General features: G+C 58.9%; 1 protein-coding gene across 2 annotated transcripts; it reads left to right on the top strand.

Moving 5' to 3' along the window:
* Positions 1 to 7,421: 7,421 nt before the first annotated feature.
* EIF4EBP1 (eukaryotic translation initiation factor 4E binding protein 1) lies at positions 7,422 to 12,247 on the top strand. 2 transcript variants are annotated; one of them, XM_086865571.1, is made up of 3 exons: positions 7,422 to 7,639; positions 10,616 to 10,786; positions 11,899 to 12,247. In XM_086865571.1, the coding sequence occupies exons 1-3, from the start codon at positions 7,492 to 7,494 to the stop codon at positions 11,928 to 11,930; spliced, it is 351 nt and encodes a 116-aa protein (XP_086721697.1). In that variant the 5' UTR covers positions 7,422 to 7,491; the 3' UTR covers positions 11,931 to 12,247. The 2 variants fall into 2 exon arrangements, with proteins under 2 accessions (XP_086721697.1, XP_086721696.1); XM_086865570.1 differs by having other exon boundaries at positions 7,429 to 7,639; positions 11,896 to 12,247.
* Positions 12,248 to 16,106: the final 3,859 nt, after the last annotated feature.

Genomic DNA, 16,106 nt, shown 5'->3' with positions numbered 1-16,106 from the left:
CCCTGGGCAGACTCCAGAGTGGATCATCTTTCCCTATCAGTTATTTATACAAATACTGGAACTTCTAAGACAGGCGGTCTCCAAATGTGGCAGTTTGAAGTTTCAGCCAAATGGGGGAATGTTGACAAAGACGGAAAAAATATGTGTAAAAATGATCTGGTTGGCATTTCTTCCCATTCATGAGCTACGAAAGCAGAGTCCTTTGGTTTTACGAGCTTGATCTTTACAAGGCTGTTTTGGATTTTCAAAGCCCTTGGCCAAGGGCTTGATCTGATCCCACTCAGCCATTTTTTGCTGGCTGGGACCGAGCTAGGAATTATTGTTCACAGAGCAGTTTGTGCTGGCCCCAGAACGGCCCAAGGCACAGACACAGCGTGTGCAGGGGGCTGCACACCCAGCTGCAGAGGATGTCGGCACACGGGGCTGCATTTGTGTCTGGAAGTAAAGCAAGAGCCTCCGTGGGAACGGCCCTGGATAATGAGGGCTTGGGAATCGGCTGTGTGGAGTCACCAAAGGCCAGGCACGGGGCAGGATGCCCAGCCCTGCCACCACCCTGCAGTGACCAGGGCTGCTGCTGGCTTCCCACCCTTCCCTGCGCTTTGCATTCTCACCTCTGCTTCCCATCCTTCCCATCCTCACCTCTGCTTCCCATCCTTGCCATCCCTGCCTCCTCTTCTCATCCTTGCCTCCTCTTTCCATCCTTCCTGTCCTCACCTCTGCTTCCCATCCTTCCCGTCCTCACCTCTGCTTCCCATCCTTCCCATCCTTGCCTCCTCTTCCCATCCCTGCCTCCACTTCCCTGGCAGCCCCAGTGGCCCTGCAGAGCCGGGCTGTGTGCTGGCTCCCACACCCCAAAGGGGCTGCCAGACCCATCCCTAGCGATTTTACAGCCTGTTTGCCTGCAGACGGTCCCTCATGGCATTTTCTGGCCTTCCTCACCCTGCCGTGCCCAGGAGGGAGCTGCCCCTGCATTCCGAGCCACGGACAGACACACTGCCCACAGCAGGACAGACACACTGCCCAAAGCAGGACAGACACACTGCCCACAGCAGGACAGACACACTGCCCAAAGCAGGACAGACACACTGCCCACAGCAGGACAGACACACTGCCCAAAGCAGGACAGACACACTGCCCACAGCAGGACAGACACACTGCCCAAAGCAGGACAGACACACTGCCCAAAGCACGACAGACACACTGCCCAAAGCAGGACAGACACACTGCCCACAGCAGGACAGACACACACCCAACAGCAGGACAGACACACACCCAACAGCAGGACAGACACACTCCCAACAGCAGGACAGACACACACCCAACAGCAGGACAGACACACTGCCCACAGCAGGACAGACACACACCCAACAGCAGGACAGACACACACCCAACAGCAGGACAGACACACTGCCCACAGCAGGACAGACACACTGCCCAAAGCAGGACAGACACACTGCCCACAGCAGGACAGACAGCCAGGAGCTCCCGAGGGGCCAGGCAGGTCCCAGCCCCCATCCCGACGGCTTCTCCCTGGAACTCCCATCAGTGCCAGTCCCGGCCAGGGCTCCACGTCCTGCCCCGTTCCCAGGGATCAGACAGGACTGGGGAGAGGAAGGGAGAGTCCCAGGCCTTCCATCACTGCTGGGGAAGTAACGTGGCCCCGTATCTTTGTCCCAGTTTTACAGCTGGAAAAGCTGAAGCACAGAGGTACCGGGTCTCACCCAGTCCTCAGCCATCCCTGCTGCTCCAGAGCCTGGATCCAAGCCCCCACAGGGATGGAGACTGTCCAGCCTGGGGCTCTCCCCAGGGGAAGCATCCTCCTCCCTTTCCCATCCCTGCCACGGGCCAGACCGCTGGCTTGGCTCTACCTGCACGGCCACTGGCAATGGGAGGGGCAGAGCCAGCCCTGGCAAAATGCCACAGGAAACCGGCAGGTCAGGTGTTGTTAAAACTCTGGAAAAATATGTTTATGCCATGGATCAGAGCAGCTCCTTTGGCTGTTGCTACAGAATAAACAATGGGTATTTAAAAATTCTTCTTTACACACAGAGAATCCGAATCATTTAGGGGAGATCCCAGCTTGGGGAGACCTGGGATGCAGGGAACAGACATCTCCTTGCTGGGCAGCACATGGAGCTCCTGGTGCCCACGGATGTGTTCAGAGAGAGGAAACAGATGCCTGAGCTGATCCCAGACACATCTGAGGGCACATGGACTCTGCTTGGTCACAGAGAGTGAGGCTGAGAGCTCAAGTAGCAGCTATGGATAAAACAAAAGCTTTTTATAGCTGAGAACTCGCTCCCTCGCTGGCATGTGGCCTCGTACTCGCTGGTACAGGACACGAGATAAACCCATCACACGGTGGAGTCACGGTGCTGTCACTGCCCGTGGCCACACCGACAGTGGGGACACCAGCGTCCCCCTCTCCCCTGCTTCAGCTTCCTCAGCTTCCCATCACAGCAGAGGGTCCAAAACTAGCCCCAGTGCAGTGATGGCACCAAAAGCGCCCATCCTCGAGGGCTGTCACCTGTCTGTGCCAAGGGAGGACACCTGGGGGGAGCACAGGACGTGGATGAGGAGCGTGTGCTGCTCTCTGCCTAAGAAAGAGATGCACAGGGAGCAGTACTTTAGCCCAAATTCCCTCTCCAGGGCAGGAGCTGTGGGCTCACTGGGGTGGGCACAGCTGTGGGAATGGGTCCTGCCCTGGCTGTGCATCCACACAAGTGACAGACTCTCCTGGACTTTCGGAATAGTTTCCATATCAGATCCACAAATCTTGCTTTGAAGTTGTTTGGGATTCTCTGTCATCACATTTCCTTGTCAGCACATAAACAGGCTGTGATGAAGCTTTAACCCCTGGGTACTGCCTGTCCCAGGAAGCCTGCAGGAAGCTCCACATAAACTCAGGTCTCCATATAAACTCTTCTCCCCCGGCAAAGGCGGGCACAGCTCCGGGAGCTGCAGCACTGCCAGCCAGGGCTTGGGCAGGAAGTGAAAAATCTCTCTCAGAATAACAAAAATAATAAAAATGTGCTGTTTCACTGACTCTCATGCAAGTTCTGGTTTTAGCATGCAGGTTACCCAAGGCATGCTCAGTCTCCCATGGCAAATACCCCACGGGCACCGCGTATCCCGCATTTACGGGGCTCTGTGCTGTGCATCTGGGGCAGTTCATACCCTGCTGCGTGTCCAGGAGCTCCCCTGAGCCGGCTGCTGTCCCAGCACAGCTCCCCCATCACCCAGCAGGACAATCCCAGTGCAACCAGTGCTGCCATCCCAGCCCAGGCCGAGCCCAGGATCCCAAGGGCCTCCAAGCTCCCACGTCTCAAACACTCCCATCCTGTTTTCCAAGTGAAGCTCCTGGCAGCTCCTGCCTCCATGGTGATGGAAGAGGCATTGTGGGCTCCCAGAGGTCGGGGTTGGAGTCTCTGCTCCCTTTGTTAGCCCCTTCCCACAGTGGTTTGCCCACAGACACAGAGCTTGGAGGAAGGAGCCGCCCTTCAGGGGCCGGGCAGGGCTGGTGGGATCCCTCTCCTCACCTGCGGAGAGCAGGTGGGGCTGAGGGGGTGGGAAACCTCAATGGAAATGCAGCTTGTGGCCCCAGGGCCATCCTGCCCTGCCCAGAGCAGGCAGCTGAGAGCAGGCACAGCTCCTCAGGGCTGCAGCTCTTCCTGGGAGCACGGGGAGAATGAGGGAAAGGGGCACCGAGATCCTGAAACACAGCCAGTGGCAAAGGCTGCACTAAGGCAATGCCAGGTCCTGCCCCCAGATCCCTGCGCAATTATGCTTTCAAATTAAAAAATAAATCACACTAAAGGTGTTTTCTTTCCTATGTTGCTGAGAGGAAAGCCTGCAACAGCAGCAGGGCGGTGCCTGCAGCTGTTATTCCCAATTTCTGACATTTTTATCAAGCCTTGCAGGTTTCATTTCTGACAGGTCCCATCTCCCTCCAGCTGCAGGTACCTGGAGAAGGGAGAGTTCTCATGCTGCCACCAGGGCTGCAAAGGTTTTAGAGATGTTTTCACAGCTCCTTTCCCATTGTTTCTGGTTTTCCTTCAGCTGTTGCTAAAGCAAACTGGGGTGGGGGATGGAGGGAGAAGTTTGCAGTGACACGGGTCCAGATTTCACAAAAAGTGTGGGAAGTGTCGAGAAAAAACGTCAACAACAGAAATAAGCTCAGAGAGAGCTGAGCTCTCAGGCAGGGCATTCCGAGGGACAGGAGCATCCTGGCCGTGGGATTCCCAGCTGTGCCCCAAAGCAGGGTGGGAGGGAGGGGAAAAGCAGGGTGGTTTGGGGAAACTGGCAGGGATGAGGAGCAAGTGCCAGCAGCCTCACGTGGAGCCTCCTGCCAACCCAGCCCCGGCGCGGGGACACCGGCAGAGCCACCCGGCTGCCTCCCCTGGCCCTCCCCTGGCCCCTGCACGCCTGGGCAGCCTCTGCCAGAGCTCCCGGCTGTGCCCCAGTGCCAGCAGCGCCCATCCCTGCTCCCCAGCCCCTCCTGGGGCTGCCAGCACCCTGTGCTCGCCTCCAGCCCAGCGTCTGCAGGGAGGAAAACCAACAGCAAGGAGGAGGAGGAGGAAGAGGAGGAGAAAGAGAAGGAGGACGAGGGAGCCAAACACCCCCCCTCTGGCTCAGGCCGTGGGTACCACGGAGAATTCTGTGCCACCGAGCAGGACCCAAAGGCCACGTCGCAGGGTTGTGTTTTGAGCACCCCCAGCACTGCCAGGGCCGTCCCAGCCAAGGTTTCCTGATGAGGGCTGGGGCCAGCGGAGATCCCTTCCCAAAGGCAGGATGGGCTTGTTTATGGGGCAACTTTTATCTGCACAAGCAGCCCTCGGGCGGGCAGCGGGGATGTGGCTCTGTCCGGCTCTGTCCTTATCGCCAGCCGCCATCGGACGGGAATGTAAACACAGATGGACGGGGTGGAAATGCCGCGGCACAGCGACATCCTCACCGGGATGGGGTCCATCGTCATCCCGTCCTTCGGGGGGTGCAGTGCGGTCCCCAGGCCCCCACGGGAGGGCTGGGGTGCAGAGAGGGCCGGGGATGAGGGGGCCACACCGACAGGAGGTGATGGATGGGGCAGGATGAAAGCTGCCGGCCCAGCAGGCAGGAGTTTATCCTTCCCTCGGGTCATTTGCTTCCCGTCTCAGCAAAGCTCCCCCTGATCGCGGACCAGTCGGGACTGCTGGGAGTGGGGCCGCTGATGGAGCTGCCCCTGCTGCCATCCCCCGGGGCTGCTCTCACAGGGGCGTTTCACGACTCACAAAACACATTTTGTTCCCCAGGACCTGCCAGCAGAGTGAGTCCTTCCCCAGAAGCCGGCCCTGCTCAGCTCCCGGTGATTCACGCCGGGTCAGAAGCAAGGACAGGGCTGGTGGAGGGACGGACACCTCGCAGAGGCACTTCTGCTCCCGATTTAGAAGGCAATAATGCGATAACTTTGTATCACATGAGGATGACGAAGGGCTTTCCAGCCCCTGGAACGGGCAGCAGATAAAATGCCCTGGAGAGGAACACGCTGTAACCAGAGGGTGCTGGCAGTGTGGCTGGAGAGCTCCCGGTGCCCCTTCCCTGCCTGCAGGCAGCTCCCGGGCGGCTGCAGCTCTCGTCCGGGGACAGGAGTGTCCCTGTTGCTGTCCCGTGTCCAGCAGGCCCTGGCATGGTGGCACCGTGGCAGGGCTGGCCCTGCTCTGCCGCAGGATGTGCCCTTAAACCCTGACCTTCCCCCGGTCCTTGACCCCACATCGGTCCGTCCTCCAGCAGGAGGAGGAGGAGGAAATGGCCGTGGCTGCCTCTCTGGGTTGGGGGTCACTGCTGATGTCATTCCATGCCGGAAATGTTCTTTTCCTTCCCCAGTGCCCACTGATCGATTCAGCAGCTGGCATAGGGCGAGGGCTGCCTGCCTGGCACCACAGCCCTCCTTAGGGGTCCCACAGCCCTCCTTAGGGGGTTCCACAGCCCTCCTTAGGGGTCCCACAGCCTGCCTGGGCCACCACAGCCCTCCTTAGAGGTCCCACAGCCCTCCTTAAGGGTCTCACAGCCCTCCTTAGGGGTCCCAGAGCCTGCCTGGAGCACCACAACCCTCCTTAGGGGTCCCACAGCCCTCCTTAGGGGTCCCACAGCCTGCCGGGGGCCCCGCAGGACCTTGGGGGGCAGAACCACCCCTGCCCATATCCCACCCTGGCAGGACACCGCTGCCCCGGCCCCCGGAGCGCTGCCCTGCAGAAAGTGCTCCGAGCTCCGCTGGGGACCCCCGGCACCCCAGGGCGGGACCGCGGCTCCGCGGGGACGGGGCTGGTCCCGCCGAGGGTCCCGAGCCGTGCGCGGCTGCCGAGCTCCATCTGCCGGAGCCCCGGGACGGTTCCTGCGGGCCGGGCTGGCCGTGTCCCACCGAGCCCGGGGCAGAGCGGCAGCCTCAAGCCCCGGAGCGGGGACGGTCACTGCCGCAGCCGAAACACCGCTGGCATCTGCTGGAAGCCCGCCTGGCTCCCGGCATCCCGGCCGGCAGCAGATGTCAGCACCGGCCCGGTGTCCGGTGAGGGGCAGCAGAGCCCCGTGGCCGCGGCTGGGGGAGCAGCGAGGGATGAAGGGCTTTTTCCAGAGGGTACCCGTGAGCAGGGTGCTCGCAAGGATGCTCGGAGGGGCTTCACCCCTGGATCCCCCTGCCCAGCCGGGGGTCCCGCCCAGCCGACCCGCGCCCCTCCCACCGCTCTCCAGCTTCTCTTTAAATCTTTTCTTTAATAAAGTATTAAGACAAACCCTATTTTTCCACAACTTCGGGCAGCCCCAGGCACGCGGCGTGGGGGGCGGCGGGCCCGTGGGTGGCCCCCAGCTCCTCCCGCGTTTGTTCCCGGCCCCTCGGGGGGGCGAGGCCATTTGGGATGGGGGCTTGTGGCCCAGGCGGGCAGACATCTGTCCCTGCAGCGTTCCCACCGGGACCACCCGCACCTCCGGCCGGGGGAGGGCACGAAGGTGCAGCGCTGCCTCCGGGGACTCCGTGGGGTCCCCGCGCGGCGAAGGGCCCGCGGCACCGGGAAAAGCCACCCCAGAATCGGGAAGCGCAGGCCTGGGTGCCCCGGGAGGTAAAAGGGGAGAAAAAGATGGAAAAATACGGGGGAAAAAAGGGGCAAAACGGGACCCGTGGTGGGTCCCACCCAGACCCCGCCCATTTTCCGCTGAGCCCCGCCCCTTTCTCGGGTTAAACCCCGCCCCACGGGGCTTCTACTGCGTATCCCCGCCCCCCTCCTGCTAAACCACGCCCACACACCGTGCTAGACCACGCCCATACCCGGTGCTAAGCCACTCCCACACTCTGCGCTAAGCCACGCCCACGCCCTGTGCTGAACCACGCCCATTACGTGTATGCAAATCAGGTCCCCGCCCATTCCCGGCCCCGCCCCTGTCCGTGCCCGCGGCGGAAGGGGCGTGGCCCGGGCCGGAAGCGGCGGCGGCGGCAGCGCCGGTCCCGGTCCCGGTCCCGGTCCCGACATGTCGGGCCGCTGCTGCCAGGGGCAGACGCCCAGTCGCGACATCCCGGGCCCCGGCAAGTGCCTCGCCCTGCCCGACGGGGCCCCGCTGCCGCCCGGCGACTACAGCACCACGCCGGGGGGCACCGTGTTCGGGACCACGCCGGGCGGTGAGCGCCGGGCCGGGCGGCGGGGCCGGGCTGGGGACGGCGGGGAGGCCTGGGGGGCTGGGCTGGGCTGGAGCGGGCGTTTGCGGGGCAGGGGAACGCTCCCCTTTTGTCCCGGGAGGAGCACGGGGAGCCCCCGCCGGTCCCGGGGCTCGGTGCGGGTTCGGGGGACCGGGACACCGGGACCGACCGTGCCCCGGTGTCCGTGCTGGGGAACGCGGCAGCGCCTCGGGAGCTCGCAGGGAGCAGCCTCCCCATGGTTACTGATTAATTCTATGCTCTAATATTTGCTGTTTTCTCTGGCACTCAGCAAACCCTGGGGCCTTTTCCTTCATTTGTTCCCAAATTTCTCCAGGTTCTGGAGGCTCTGCTGCTGCAAACGCGGCCTGGGCCGGTTCCCCCCGGCCGCTGCGGGGTCCCGAGCTGCCGCAACACAGCCTGGAGGGGTTTGAGCCCTGTAGGAGTAACAGTGATTATGCTCTGGGTGCCTCTATCAGGGTTTTGTGTCCCCAGCTCCCCCTTGGGGTTCATTTTTGGTGCTGTGGCCGCATTTCCAGGGGTTCCACAGGTCCAGGGTGGGGAATTGCAGCGGGCTCTGCTGCCCCTGGGCCGGGCCTGGGCGTGAGGTTTGTTCCTCTCCTTGTGGAATTTCCCCCCGATATCGCTGCGTCCCGGAGGGATGGATGTGAGCAGTGAAGCCACAAAAACAAACTGGGAGAGGGAATGGAGGGGTTGTTGTCCCTCGGATGTACCGCAGGACTCCAGGGGTAAAACCGGGAGAGAAGGGGAAGTGACACTGCTGACTCACCGGAGCCGGTTTGGCGCAGAAAAGGCCCGGTTTGGCGCAGGAAAGGCCCGGTTTGGCGCAGAAAAGGCCCGGTTTGGCGCAGAAAAGGCCCGGTTTGGCGCAGGAAAGGCCCGGTTTGGCGCAGAAAAGGCCCGGTTTGGCGCAGAAAAGGCCCGGTTTGGCGCAGGAAAGGCCCGGTTTGGCGCAGAAAAGGCCCGGTTTGGCGCAGGAAAGGCCCGGTTTGGCGCAGAAAAGGCCCGGTTTGGCGCAGGAAAGGCCCGGTTTGGCCTTGTTTTGGCCGTGTGTTCCCTCAGCAGCAAATGCTGCCGGCTCCGGCAGCACCCGCAGGGATCTTGGTGAGGTGTGGCAGCGGGAATGAGCAATTAGCGGCACTAATGAGCCCTCGGGGCTGCCAGGGGAGGGAGGAGAAGCTGGGACGGGTTTGTGGCCGGGATGGTGACAGCGTGAGCTGCCCGGTGACACCACGAGCTGCCCGGTGACACCGTGAGCTGCCCGGTGACACCCTGAGCTGCCCGGTGACACCCTGATCTGCCCGGTGACACCCTGAGCTGCCCGGTGACACCCTGAGCTGCCCAGTGACACCACGAGCTGCCCGGTGACACCTTGAGCTGCCCGGTGACACCTTGAGCTGCCCGGTGACACCGTGAGCTGCCCGGTGACACCGTGAGCTGCCCGGTGACACCCTGAGCTGCCCGGTGACACCCTGAGCTGCCCGGTGACACCCTGAGCTGCCCGGTGACACCTTGAGCTGCCCGGTGACACCACGAGCTGCCCGGTGACACCGGGAGCTGCCCGGTGACACCGGGAGCTGCTGCAGGGGACACACGGGGCTGTGTCTGCCTTGCAGGGAGCAGAGCACCCCCTGTGCCGGGGTTTTCCTGTTAAACACACCCTGACAGCAGCGGGGAGCGGCTGGCAGCGCGGCCCTGGGCGTGTGAAGGAGCCTGTGTGACAGCCCAGGCTGGCTGTCCTGCCCAGGCTGTCCTGCTCCAGCTCCCCTGGCTTTCGGGAGCTCTGGGCTGTTGGAGGAAGGTGGAAGCTCCATGCTCCTGGTGCTGGTACACGAGCTGCACTTCCAGGAATCCCTGTCCTCCTCCATGAGCTTCCCAGGGGTTTAACACCCCTCTCCCAGCCTGCTGACTGTTGGGTTGGATCCTCCTCCCGAAACAACTCGAGTTCAGAATCGTTAGTGAAATGTTTTTCAGTGTTTTGAGAATTCCTCAACAGAACTTCAGTGGAATACAACACCCAGACATATTATTTTATGTATTTATTTTATATTTATAGTGTTGGGACCAAAGGGAGTTGTTTGTTCCAGGACAGATGGTGGCAGGAGCTGTTTGCCCACACATGTGTACTTTAGTTAACACTTTTGGGGAGGGCACAAGGACAAGTCCTTTTCCCTCTGGCTGGAACAGGAGCAGAGCAGGACATCCCTGATCCAGAGGGGTGTGCAGCCTCCTGTGGAGAAGCAAACACTGTTTTCCAGCACTTGCTGGGTTAAGGCTCTGGGCTGTTTGGAGGGATCACTTTTCTGCCTGTGGTTTTTGAGCTTTTTCCATGAAATTCCTTTATAAGGAACAGGGTGTTCAGTGGTGTTCCTAGAAATCCGTGCCTGGAGGCTCAGCGTGGTAGGCTGGAGCTGGGTGGTTCCTGTTAACCCTCAGAGCATCAACCATCTGTGTAAGCCTCGAGCAAGATGTGTGTAAGTGCTGCTCTGCCAAGGGAGGTGTCTGTGCAGGAATTCCTGCTGGGCAGCGCTCAGGGGGACACTGCCATGTCCTGTGCCCTGATCTGTGCCCACCTCCTGCTTCCAGCTCCAGTTCTGGTCACGAGTGGAAATGAAATTTCTTTTCTGTTTGCTTGGTGAGCTGGTGTCACCTTGAGTGAGGTGGACGGAGCTGGATCTGCTGCTTCCAGCCCCTGTCTGGGGTTTGGAGCCCTGTGCTGCCTCTGGCAGCGTTTGGGTACCTGATGTCTCACCTTCAGTGGCAGGTATGGTGTCAGTGCACCTGGAAATCTGGCAGGATAACCCAGACTGAGCAGTGAAGTGCTGCATCACAGTTACCACTTAAATATCCCAGCCCTGAGTGTTTTGGGTTGCAAGGGACCTTCAGGATGATGGGGTTGCCTGGGCAGGGAGGGCTGACCGTGTTGCTGTCCCCCCTCAGGTACCAGGATTATTTATGACCGTAAGTTCTTGATGGAATGCCGCAATTCTCCGGTTGCCAAAACACCCCCCTCCGACCTTCCGGACATTCCAGGCGTTACCAGCCCCAGCGTGGAGGAGCTGAAGCTTGAGAACCACCATGTCCAAAGCTGTGAGGAGAAAGTGAGCGCAGGTAAGTGCAGGCAACAAAAAAACCCCGACAGCCTGTGAGGTGCACTGCTGATTCCTAGAAACTGCAGAGCTGGAGTGGAGCCAGGAGATTCCCAGGAACTGTGGTCAATTCTCCAGTAACTTCTTGGAAAGTCAGAGTGGGCTCAGTGTCACAGGGTAACAAGGTTCTGGCAGTTGTTTGATCCTGCTCTGGGCCCCAGCAATGTGACTTTTGCAGTTATTGGGTGTAATGGGATATAATTCCCATTGATTCAGCAATTGGAAAGCTGCTGTTGGATTAGGAGCCCTGTGGAGAGCAGAGGGGCAGCTGCTGCTGCCTCTCCCTGAGCTGGGCCGTGCTGCAGCTGCTTGGAGTTTCAAGTTACAATTCAGAGCAGGATTTACTTGGGTTTTTAATATCAGCCTGAGTTGTAAATTCTGCCTGCCTGTTTCTGACCCCGTTTTGTGACAGGGACACTTCACTGAGGCCCTGCTGCAGTAACCTGAGCCAAAGCTGCCCCTGAAGAATTATTTTTAAAGTTATTTGAGGTTATTTCTTGAAGTGACCTGAATCTACTAAGTGCAAGTATTTATCTTCTCTCTAAAAATAAAGATCTGAATGCTCTTGTGTGCTCGCTCCAAGTAGAATCTCTCCAGAGTCAGGGTTGCCTCATGCCTGACACGCTTTGTGTGGCTCACTGGACTCCCTGGCACCCTGAGATGCAGTCTGGCTGCTGGGCTGTGGCTGTTCCAGAGAATCCCTGTCCTCAGGAACAGCTCCTGGCTGCCCTGTGGTTCCTGCCAGGCTGTGGGAGCAGCCCTTGGGGTGATGAGTGTGAAATGTGCCTCAGTGTGCTTCTTTACATTCCTTGTTGCAAGGAAATGCAGGGCTAAGAATAAATCATTTAAAGGGCATTTTCTCTTCCTCCACTCTCGTGTGTCTGAGGGAGATCCCCCAGTGCTGACACCTCGACCAGAGCTTCACGAGATGATTTTCACACCAACCCTGATGCCTGAATGCAGACTTTAAACCCAAACGACCCCATTTCTGAAGCACAGCCGCCAGATTCACTAAAATCCTTGGTATTTGATGTGGAACTCAGGACTGAGCTGTGCTTTTGTCCCTCCCAGCAGGTGAGGAAGAGCAGTTCGACATGGACATCTAACGCACCTGCCCGGAGAGTGCTGATCCAGTGAAGCACCAGGACTTGCCTTGAGGATTCCCACCAGCCAGGCTTACAGCAGCCCATGCCTTGAGTGCCTTCCTGCTCCTGGGAAGGGCAGATTGCCACAGGAGAGCAGAGCAGGTCCTGTTCCAGGGGCCGAGGCTCGGGGTGCTGGAGGAGACACTCTCCCCCTCGGTTTCGGTTCCAGTTTTATGCTTTTGTTAATCATTTTAATACTGTAACAGTTACAGAAATGCAATATAAGGGAGAAATAAAAATCATGTGGAGTCTCCTGGTGTGGAGATGAATGCAATAAATGTGGCTTCTGTCCCTTATTCCAGCCAACCTGAGGCATTAAAATGGTGCCACCTGTGCTGCTGGGCCAAACTTCCCTGGTCCCCTGGGGAAGTTTTGGTCTGCCAAATCAGCCTCCAGAAGAGTGACAAAAACCGTCCCCTGAGACCTTCCAGAAGATTCTGTCACAGGTTGTGTTCTCTTGCCTGCCTCAAGGGCCAGGCTCAGGCTGCAGGTGGGAATATTTAGGATTAGTTCACCTGGAGGGTTCCTGACTGTGAACTGCCTTCTGCCCTGCCAGGGAGAGGAAGGACTCTCCAGCTTGTCCACTGCAATTATTTTTTTCTGGCATGTGCTTGCCTGAGTTTGTGATCCATGGTGAAATTTCCCTGCTGCTTTACCCCTGCTTCTCTTTTTCATCATGTGGTGGGCAGGGAGAAGAGCTTTGAGGGAGAGGGCTTCACAGGGAAGGTCAGAAACAAAATACCTGGGTTTGATACAGGGGTTTTCATCAGAGAAGGTTAATTTCGCTGCAGGAAGGTTCAGTTTGGGTCCCCAGAACAAATATCTTCAATTTTAGCCTCAGTGAGGTTTGATAAGTGTATGTAAGGCACATTGCTGTGTTACTGCTGGGGGGTGGAGGCATCTCAGAGGAGGAAAATCCTTATGGGGCACTGGAAGCCTGAACTTCAGACTTCCCAAACCACAAGGAGTGTCTGTGCAAATCAGGTTTGGGAGATAGCATTTAAATATCTGTTAATGAAGCTCAGTGGTGACATTATGATATGCAAACCCTCAATAAAGAACAACAGAACAAAGCAATTGCTGCAGATAAACCTGCATTTCTCTAAGATAAGATTTAAGGGTTTCTCTGAAGCCTTAATGGGAACAAATCCAAATTTATTGCCTTCAGGTGTGACTTTATCAGCCTCAGCTGCACCATTCTGAAGATGGTTTAGAGAGGAGGTGCTGCAGCTGGGACTGACTTTTTCCTCTGCTAAATTTGTGGTTTTGTTTTAAAATGGCACTGCTGGACTGTGGTGCAGCTGCAGTTCTTGGTTCAGCAAAATTTCCCGTGTTGATGGTAATTTCCCCAAAGTTCCCCTGTTCAGGGAAGACTGAAATCAGGCTGGGTCGGGTTTGCAGGGACTGGATCCCTGCACTTGTGCTGGGGCTTGTTCTGCTGTGCCCTAACCAGAATGTTAGTAATTCCATGGATAATTCCCTGCTGTGGGTTTACAGTGGAAGGGTTGGATTGATGGAACCCTTGATGAGCAGCTTTCCTGGACAGGAATCCTCAGCAGGATCTGGTGTCACCCTCCCCTGAGCTGTGTGTCTGGGCAGTGTCCCTGTGTCACCCAGGACTGTGGTTTCAGTGGGACACAGGGTGCTGGTGGCCCTGGGATGCCCCAAAGGTGCCGTCCCAAGCTGAGGGCTGCACATCGGCAGTCTGGAGAGAAATGAGCTGATTTCAGCTCAACCATCCGTGCCTGTTGCAGGAGCCGTGCGGGGTTGGGCTTTGGTGTCAGTACAAAAGCGGCTGCGTGGATTTTGGGGTGGCAGGTATTGCAGGTAATGCTCCTAAATGCCATTCCCTCCCACCTGCAGGAGAGGTAACACGTGCTGGAGGTGTTAAGCACTTTGTGTCCCCGCAGCTTGGGCAGCTTTGCATTGGTATCTGCTGCTTATGCAGATCTGCGGCAGCATCAAAGCACCAGGTGCATCTGACACTGATAATTCAGAGCGAGGGAGGAAACGCGTGAAACACCTGGCCAGGTGTGAGCAGGGGTCCTGCTGGGTTCTCGGTGCAGGGCCCTGGGGCCATGGGGAGCGTTGTGGGGGGCAGAGAACAGTGACCAAAGCAGTGGATGTGATGAGGTGATGGGGACATCTGCTCTGCTGCAATTTGTCCTAAACCCATTCCTTAAACCTTTTCACCCGTGCTGTGGGACCAAGTGGTCTCAGCATCCCGTTGCTCTGGTCCTTCCCTCCCTTCCCTCCCTTCCCTCCTTCCCTCCCTTCCCTCCCTCCCAGCCCCAGCTGCTGCATCCTTCAGCCAGACAGTTTTAGATCCGTCTCTCGGTGCATTCACGTTTGCAGCTCCCCAAACTTCCCTGAGCCTTGCAAGGAGCAGCTCAGCGTTCCAGGTCACATCCCTGCTTCCCCAGCACTCCCAGGCCGAGGAGCTGCTTTTTGCACAGGCTGAGCCCAGTTGTGCACAGTGGGAGGGAGGGAGGGAGGGAGGCAGTCGTGGGTGGCTGAGGCACAGCTGGGATGCTCCAGGGAGGTCTTAGGACAAGTTGGCTTTGTCGTTGCATTTCCCATGCCAGCCCCTTTTTGTCTCAAGCAGGCAGAGCAGCACACACACGGTGTCCCTGTGTCTTGCCTCACATCTGTGTGTCCTGCTCTGTGTCCCAGTCACGGGACAAACACCACCTGCCCGGCCCAGCTCGTGCTCTAATTTGTACAAATATCACCCTCGGCCTGTGATAAGCCCCCTCAGTCTGTTTGTTCTTGCTTTTTCCTTTTTATTTGTCCAAAGTAATCATTGCCTGCAGTCCCCCCTGGCCAAGCCAGCCCTTTCCAGAGCAGAAACCTGCCTGCTCCCCCCGACTCTGGGATGCTGGAGGGGCTCAGGCAGGACCCCGTGACAGGACTGGGGCTGTCCCCCACTTTGTCCTGCGTGTCTGGGCTCCCTGTGTCCCCCAGCCGATGCAGACTGGGGCAGGAGCGGGGCCAGAGCTCTCCCTGCTCAGTTCAGGTCCTCTCTCACAGCCCGAGCCTGGCAGAGCTCGGCTCGCCAGCAAATCCTTGCCTAAACCCGACTTTATTGTCATTGTCCACACTTTGATGTTTTCCTTACAGCCCTGGAATCCCAGCCTTTATTTTCCCACCCTGCTCTTCCCAGGGAACGGCTGCTGCCTCCCCCTGCCCCGCCACAACTTTTGAAGCCGGTGCTGGATTCCAAGCAGGCGTGACGGAGGGGCAGAGATGGCAGAGATACAGAGCTCGGGGGGGCTCGGGGGGGCTCGGGGGGCGCTGGGGGAGCCAATCCTCCTGCTTTGGAGCCGCTTGTGAGCAGGAGTAACGAAACTGCGGAGAAAGAGGCAAAATAATGTCATTTTACATCACCCGGAGCGCAGATGTGCAGGTTCCTGCTTTGCCTCCTGCCGGGGGTCAGCCCCGCGCCCCCGGCCCAGCCTTGACAGCTGCTGCAAATGACCCTGGAATGACGGGCCAGGGGCGGTGTGAAAGCTGCTGGAATATGGAAGCGGCCCCGGGGAGGCTCTGCTGGGGCGGGGGAGCAGCAGACACGCTTTGTTTATCCGCCGGCAGGGATGTGGATTGGGGATAATCAGGCTGGGCTGGGATGTGGAGTCGGGGCTGCTGCTGGGGAGGGGCGGGATGGGGGTGGCCCTTGTCCCGTCCTGCGCGGTTCCGCCCGTGCCCGCTGCTGCGGGGGGACACCGGCAGCTCCCCACGCGTGTGTCCCGTCCGTGCAGGCGGCTGTGAAGCGGGGCTGCAGCTCGGTCACAGCCGGGGACTGAGCCTCGCTGCCGCTCGGGACCCCGCGCATCGCCCCCAGCCCCACCGCCCCTCCCGATGGGTGACCCAAAGGAGTTGTCAGCGCCACATGGCTTAGAATTCACTGCTCTTACAGGGCACGGCCCTTCCCTTCGCTCCGGGGGGTTAATAAAGGAGGAAAAATCCCTTCAGCCTCCCCTCCCACGCCTGCAGGTGCCTCCCTTGCTCTCTCCCTCATCAGGATGGGAACAGCTTCGTCCTTATCTCGTGTGAGCTTTGGAGCTTTCGAGCATCCTTTGCACTCCTGGAGGGACCCCCTTGCTCTGGCAGCTTCAGGAGCAGCCAGAGTCCACCTGC

Source organism: Cyanistes caeruleus, chromosome 29, assembly GCF_971803275.1.
Source record: "Cyanistes caeruleus chromosome 29, bCyaCae1.hap1.1, whole genome shotgun sequence".
Classification (NCBI taxonomy): Eukaryota; Metazoa; Chordata; class Aves; order Passeriformes; family Paridae; genus Cyanistes; species Cyanistes caeruleus.
This window is presented reverse-complemented; position numbering and strand designations above follow the sequence as displayed.